The sequence below is a fragment of the Ixodes scapularis genome, unplaced genomic scaffold (genome assembly GCF_016920785.2).
Source record: "Ixodes scapularis isolate PalLabHiFi unplaced genomic scaffold, ASM1692078v2 PGA_scaffold2__306_contigs__length_199485367, whole genome shotgun sequence".
NCBI classification, from domain to species: Eukaryota; Metazoa; Arthropoda; class Arachnida; order Ixodida; family Ixodidae; genus Ixodes; species Ixodes scapularis.
This window is the reverse complement of record NW_024609857.1, coordinates 193,577,580-193,585,486: the sequence shown is the minus strand read 5'-3', so window position 1 is coordinate 193,585,486 and position 7,907 is coordinate 193,577,580. Positions and strand designations below refer to the sequence as shown.

The window sequence follows — 7,907 nt, the reverse complement described above, 5'->3', positions numbered from 1 at the left end:
TTGATTTGCATTTTCTATTATGAATATCTCCTGTGTTACCATTCTCGGAACCTTCATACTGAAAAGCAGCGTCTTGAAGGAACTGTGAAAAAAGGTTTTTGTTGCTCTTGTCTTGTTATCCTGTTAGTTTCCAGGTTGAAAATCTAATGACGACCATTTAGAGGCCTTGGTCTGTAGAGTGTCAGTTGGGGAAGTTTTGCTCTTTTTTTAACCACTCATCTCTGCACCCCACCCCTTCTCGCCCCCCGCCCCGTCTCGCCCCCCATTTCAGATTAATAGGATGTTGCGTGAAATAGCCATATGCCTCCATAGAATCTGCACCTTAGCGTGGTAGCCAAACCCACAATCTCCACCTCTGTGGTGCTCTCTTTCTGTCACCTTTGAATTGCAGGCTAAGTGAGGGACCTATATTTACACAAAGTAAACGCTCACAAGCTGCAGTGTGTGAACAGCACCTTGTGTGTAGCTAATATGCAAGATATTGGCTTCCCCTATCCCTCAACTAATCTGTGTGATCTGACAATTCTCTTTACAGGTGCCATACAAAGTTGCACTCGTGCAGCGTGGACGTGGTGCAGAAGTGGCTGACGAGCAGGGAGGCGGGCAAGGGCAATTGAGTTAAAAAGACGGACACTCCACTGGTGGTTCCAACCGCCCTTGACGATGAGGGACACACTGGCTGAGGAGCTAGCTGCTATGGATGCACGAGTCACAATAAAGAATGTCACGGTAAAAAAAAAATTTGTATGTTCCCTTCTTGTACTACCAACAATATGCATCTGGGCGACAGATGAATGGGACATGTCGTCTCAACGAGTATACAATAATTGCCATGAGTATACTGTATACATGGAGAAAGTCAATTGTTCACACAGATTTGTTTCTTAAAATTGCACAAATACTAAACCGACTTTTTTCAGTTCAAGTCCGAAAAACATGTTAAAAACGGTCAGCACCTATAAAAGATATGAAAACCAATAAAATAGTTTGGACTGAGAAATTTAGCATTTCCACATTTAAGTCAATTTGATCTACTGAGAAGTTAGCTGTCCAAAAATGCAGTAAAATGTCATTCCTGGGCTTTAAAGCCTGACACAGCTAGATTCTGCTGGTTCTATGGTGGGTACACTGAATGACGCATACGCTGGTGCTGATCCGCAATTTCGCAGGCAATGACCCGCAATTACGCTGGCACTGATCTGTTTTTACGCTGGGACTAATCCGCAATTGGACTGGCTCTGACCCGGAAACACGCTGGCACACTGATGGTTTCCTACCGTACCACCGGTTCCATGCCGGGGATCTGTGTCGGGAGCTCGCTGGGAACTTCCCGTATTCCCGGCATCCCGGTTTCCCAATAAGTTCCCGGTACCGGCCGGATTCCGGCATTGGGCCCGGCCAATGTCGCCCCTTGGGGCGTTTCCGGTACTGGCCGGTATCGGTATCCCGGCAGGCCAATACCGCCCCATCCCCAACCCGGCATGTTGTGCTACTTGGGAATATCCCTACAAACTTTCGTTGCAGAAAAATCACTCAATAAACTAAATTTCGTTTTTATTTTCTGGTTTTATTGTAAAAAACTGATTTTTTTAAGACCTTGCATTCTTAAAGCACAGCCCGGTGTTTGAGCTCCCTTGGTTGCTTCATAGTGCCGCTTGTGTGGCGGTCTTGGCAACGCACGGGGTTGCCACGCGGACGTCCGGGCTTCAAAACCCGCTCGGCTTTCATTACTTTTTTATCCGTCGATGTTTCTTGGGGACGTTTCAGTCAATTCCCGGCTCCCATTGTGTCTTCTGGTTCTGAAAAATCCCGAAACATCCGGCGTGCATGACAGCAGCGGTTTCTCGCGCTTGGCTGAAGTCGCCCATTCGTTGCCGACGTAAGATCCATCGTAGCCTACTTCTGCTTGTTGGCGCAAATTCGCCTCATGAAAAGTTTATTTTAAGTTCTACATTTGTCAACCGTTTTTATTCGTGACAATTGCTAAACAAAATAACTCACATTGTCGATGCGACACGACATACACCGTTTAAAACCGGCAGCGAATCATGCATGGCAGCAATGAAAGACGGTTTTGAAGCGAGCGTTGGTACTAGACACGTTTATTTATTTTTGTATAAAGAAAGTTCTAATAACAAATTCGATGCGTTGCACACGTCTGCCCGATAGACAAACACAATAACACATGTAGCTCACTCGCTCCTCATAGCGCATTGACGTTTTTCAGGTGCTGTAGCGAAACATTGCCCCGCGAAAAGCTGTTTCGCTGCTGAGTATTCCTATTGATGCTAGGGGTCTGTCGGCACAGGCTAGCAGAATCGTAAATCGGATGACCGCGCTGTCCTTTGTTCGCACAGGACCTTCGTGCGACACGCCGTGTTGCATGGTGCCTTCAGGGGGTTCTGCTTAGTGTAGTACCTGCAACACGAGGGAGAGAAGGAGTTAAGACTTGAGTTCAGAATTGAAGGTCAATGCATGTCCAGTACGTATGGTCACGTGATCTCTGTTTTCACGCGACGACGCCCTGACGACGTGGAACAAAGGCGTCCCCATTGTGTACGAGAGATACGTGTCGCCGGTTTCTTCGCACCTAAACGTAGCATTGACATTTGTTTACATAATTTTTCTTGTGCCATCTTTGTGTCATGCTCTGGATTTTGGATTATGACTGTAGAGTTCGATCAATTTAATCATAAGCACACACTTCCAAGAGCTTTTCGGTGAGAAGGCGAGCGCGCTTCGGGTCGTTTCACCCTGTTTTGGACAAAATACTCGACAAAAGTATTTAAGTTAAGTTACTAAACACCTTCGTCATAAAGCATTTAAAATACTACTAGAGTTACTTTCACTGTAAAGTATCTTGAGTAGAGCACACATACTTAGAAATGTAATTCAGTTACTTTTGAAGATACTTCTCATTGCTTAATCTGTATCGACGTCATTGACAACGACAATTATACAGGTGCGCAAATCTGGTTTACCGGAAGGGTTTATTAGCACGCAACAACACAAAACGAAAAAAAAGCATCCTGCGCTTATTTTATGCAGTCATATGGTAAGGAGCAGGATATTGCCACGCATAAAAATTATGAGGCGGCGAATAATTAAAGAAACTAAACGTTTAATGGGGCGAACTTGTGCCCAAAACAAAATAGAGGAAGACTAGCGTCACAGACGTCAATGTCAGCGAAACAGGAGAATTGAGCGCTGGGACGAGACCACGGTGGGCTGACTCTGGACCGCCACACGGAGCACCTTTTGCACCCGCGTGGATTTCTGGAACATGTGGCGTAGAACGTTCGGCGCGTAGAACATTCGTAACTCGATCAGACAACAAAGTTTTCAACTTGCAAGAAGGGGGGATCGGTGGCCGAGTGGTCTAGCGCACACCAGCTCGGAGCACGTGGAGCGAAAGCTCGCGCTGCAGAACCCAGGAGCCTGGGTCCAATCCCCGCAACCCCCCCTTTTCGATCTGGATGAGCATTGTACCGGCGTGCGGTCGTGTATCACAACTGCGTGGTGCACGTTAAAGACCCCAGGCTAGCGGTTGTACCGCATTGGCTAAATTTCTCATCTACAGCTGGGAGACTCGTCGCCCCTGTGAGGCAGACCAAGTTCTAGGCTGTATAAACACACCCACAACCCAATTTTTCAACTTGCGAGAATGTCATGTTGAAAGAATAAATAAAAAAAAATAAAAAATTACCGCATCTCCACGTGGTGAATGATGTTGATTGGGGCGAAGCTCGGGTGGTGCTGATGATACTGATTTTGGTCATAGGTAGTGCTGTTGGTGCCGTTTTCATTCATGTCAGTAAAAGAATGTGTGGTTTCCTTCTTTTTCTTTTTTTTAAGAAAACAGATGGGACGGCAACTCAGAAGCCCTACTCTCTTTTTTCTTCTTTTTCATGATACTGAATTTGGTCATAGGCAGTGCTGATGGTGCCGTTTTCATTCATGCCAGTAGAAGAATGTGTGGTTTTCTTCTTTTTCTTTTTGTAAGAAGACAGATGGTATGGCAACTCAGAACCACCTACTTTTTTTTTTCTTCTTTTTCTTGATACTGATTTTGGTCATAGGTAATGCTGATGGTGCCGTTTTCGGCACATTGATACTTTAGACCCATGTTGTTGTAAAAAAAACTATCTCCAAACTCTGGTCTAAAAACATGCTTTTCGTGCAAGGCTCGTCAAATTATGAGGCGCTGGAGAAATGCAGCCTTCTGCGTTAAGTCCTTATTTCGAACTCTTTTTGTTCGCCTTCCGCCCATTGAAAAGCATGCGGGAAGGGCCTTAGAACGCACCTGGTATCGCTACGCCGCAGCGTTCTTCCGCACATAGAGTTATTATAATGTACGCTAGAGGTTCAAGTGGCGCTAGTGTGCTGCTGCAAATTGAAGCAGACAGCAACCAGTCGGAAATTGACTTCCGGTAATGCATTTCTATGGGAAAAAGCGAGTACATTTTCTCTCCGCGCTCGAATATAAGAGGAAATATCACGAATAATTAGTACATACTAGGAAGCTTGGAACATTTCTCAGTCAGGCCGACGAAATAATTCGTCAGTTACGGCGTTTTTCTTTCAAATTCATCGGATTCAAAACGGTGCTAAAACGGCTTCGTACGTGTATTTATGTGCACTGTCGGACACTGTTAGCGCGAACACGGCATCGGCGCTTTCCACCATGGGGATATACGTGTCAAGCGAACGAAGCACATGTGGAAAACCAAGAGAGACGGCAAGAACTACGCAGTAACAATGAATAAGTAACACCTTGTGCATGCAGGCGATCAAAATAAATTGAAAGCCACCTAATATAGTCCGATTTGCAATAAATAAGAACTGCTTTATTCTTTCTGCTCAGGAATATGTGCGAAGATGCATGTTCTGGGTTCAAATCATCAACCGCACGCTCCAAATCTTTGCAAATAGGAAAAAGTCAGAGAACAGGGGCCCGATAAGAACTGCCCGACATAGGAAATAATAAACAGGCACACCTTTCGTAGTCCACGTACTTTATTTCTTACATTCGAATGTTTTTTAACCGTCGTAAAGATGCACGACGGAGTCATTTTCATATAGTGACAGGACGGGCATATTAGCAATATATAAGCGCCACCGCAATGCTAGCGAACCTTGAACACACTCTACATTCTTTTCGATCGTGAGTTTGCTTAGAATCGTCGCTTGTTTTTACATACCTGCCATGGAACATAGGTTTGGGCCTGAAATATAGCGAAGCTTAACATCGTTCAGTGGTAAAGAAAAATGCTGTAATTAAAGCAATTACACTTTTACAATATTAATAAGTGTACATACTATCCGGTACAACCGAAATAATAAAAGCCATTCGTGTTATTTTCCGGCGAAGAGGCAAATTTCATGCGCGTTTTCCCATAGGAATGCACAGGAGCACCGCAAAAGTAGACTGGTTGCTGTCTGCTTCAATTCGCCTCCCGGAAGTCGCATAGACACTAGCGCCAGTTGAACCTCTAGCGTACATTATAATAACTCTATGCTTCCGCATCAAAAAGTTCGTCTGCTTTCCTCGCCGTCACCTTGGCAACGAACGCCGAATGAATAGAAGCACGCACGGTACCGCCGCGTGAAGCCAGCAACAGCTGACGCCATTTTACCAACGCCGTCTGCTAGCCAAAGCCGAACGCGGTGTGTCAGATCAACCGCCTCCGCCGGTGCGCCGCTAGCAAAGACGACGAAGCTGAGGCACGCCGACGGCGATCGAGCAAGCAACAACACCGCGGGACGACTGCAACGGCGGCATTTATTCGGATCAAAGGCCGGCTTCGCCGGTGCGCCGCTAGCAAAGACGACGAAGCTGAGGCACGCCGACGGCGAATGGGCGAGCAACAGCACCGCGGGACGACTGCAACTGCGGCATTTATTCGGATCAAAGGCGCGAAATAAGCAAGAACAATTTTTATTTGAATCATAACACCCGATATCCAAGTTGGGGACCACATACGTTTGCAGGGTCTTTCCTGTGAACTTTTTACAGAGACACGGGGTGCCGCATTTAAAACACGGCTCCGTTTGCAAAATATGGGGGCCCTGAGAAGGGCCTTTTAGACCGCTACCAGAACCTATAACTGACATAACGAGCACTTGACGAGCGGTTGGCGCATAAGTCGTCTTTATGCACGCAGGCGGGCGACGGGCTCAGCGCAGCGGATCACTCGAAGTCACCGGGGCCGTCAGAATCCTCGTCCTCCGCACTATAGGGAAGATTCCTGTCTGCGTCGGGGCTATAGATTTTGGCGGCCGCGGCGACGAACGACTGGAATCTGTCAGTGTTTCCGCGCGCCTTCTCTCTCCTCCAAAACATGAACTTTGCAAGGTGACCAGTGAAATGGTCGCTCTCGCGCCGTCCAGATGGAAGAGAGTTTTTGACGTGGGCCCAGGTGCCCTCCACCGTATTGGTGTGCGCACCAGTGTTCGGGTCGACAAAGTGCAGCTTGTGGTTAACGGTGAGGTGCGTGAAGCGAGCGTCATCTGCAAGCTTGCGATAGCCAGCCCAACAATCTGTGATTATTCTTGTTCCAGGGCGGACCCACTTGGCTATTAGCCCTAGCAGGGTATTAGCGTCACGGGTCTCCACGGGAACAAGAAAGCAGCACCCGCTGCCACGCTCCACACCGTCGAAAACCCACTGGCCAGGCCTTAAATACCCGCGATGGTACTTTCGCCGCCCGAACATACTCTCGTCTAGTTCTACAGTCACGCCTTCGCCGCCAATCATCTCTGAATGCGTAAAGACGGCATTTACCACAACCTCCCGACAAAGGCTCGTCCAATCAGTTATTGTCTTACTTGCGACATCAGTCTCCCGCTGAATGACGGCGCACGGTAGGTTCTGGCACCAGAGGTAGATGATCTTCATGAGTTGGGGAAGCGTCAGGTGCGATCCCTCCAAAAAGGAACCGCTCCGTACCGAGACCTCGCCCCGGCACTGAACCTTGACCGGCTTCCTCTTGGGCACCTCACGAGTCATCCACAAACCGCATCTCCACGAATACCCATCCGCAGATCTAGCGCGGACTTGCAGCGTCATCGCAGCTTCGCACTCTGGGCAAGCACGAGAAGCCAGGAGCAGGCCCATGCCCTGAATCAAATTAATTGCTTCAAGAGGGTCTTTCATGGCGTCATGAAGACGGCACAAGTTAAACGCCATGGCACTGCGACGCTCGCCTCTGGAAGAATAAAGCGCCAAGGGGGCTAAACGAGCAGAAATGCGCGCTTCTTTGCATTTATTATTTTTATTTGATCCGCCATTTTATACCTCGTGACACCCTTCTAACGAACTGATTGGCTAATCGGTCGGGCCATGTCATCGCGTGACAAAAGAAACGCCAATCGTATGACCAGAACGGTTGCCACGGTCGGCATCGTTACAAAGAAGAGAACAGTCGGACCCAACAACAAAATAAAGTAACAAAAAGAATTAAAAAAAAAGAAAAAAAAAAGAAGGGAGCCGTTTTCGGGCGGCGTGTTCTTTGATGAAAGGTGTTGCTCGCAATGGTTACTTGTTTTTCTTTTTTGTTTCTTTACCCTAGAGAATGCCACGTCCCTCATTTGAAACAAACCGTTGAAACGAAGGAGGGAGGGAGTCTTGGCGTCAGAATTCTTGAAAAGAGCCTCATGACGCCGCCAACGCCGCCGACGACCGTTAGGCTATTTATTTTGTTTCTTTAGACTTTTATCGCGACCACTACTCCACCGTGCCTCAGATTTTCCAGCGAAGGTCCGGCAGTTTTTAATAATTATTAGTATTGTCGTTTGAAGGGCACTCTTTTTATGCTGCTTCGTTTTCGTTCCTGACGCCATAAAAATATGGGCGGAAAAAGTTTGCCCTACGTAAAACAAAAAAAAAACAAAAAAAAAGTTTAGTT

At 47.1% G+C, this 7,907-nt stretch overlaps 1 protein-coding gene across 1 annotated transcript in view; it reads right to left on the bottom strand.

The window, feature by feature from the left end:
* Positions 1-2,222: 2,222 nt before the first annotated feature.
* The window catches only part of LOC8030131 (sphingomyelin phosphodiesterase-like), a 163,506-nt gene continuing 157,821 nt past the window's right edge, over positions 2,223-7,907 (bottom strand). The window contains exon 12 of the mRNA XM_040208974.2: positions 2,223-2,421. Coding sequence (XP_040064908.1) covers positions 2,310-2,421 — 112 coding nt within the window. The 3' untranslated portion in view covers positions 2,223-2,309. The remainder of the gene's footprint in view (positions 2,422-7,907) is intronic.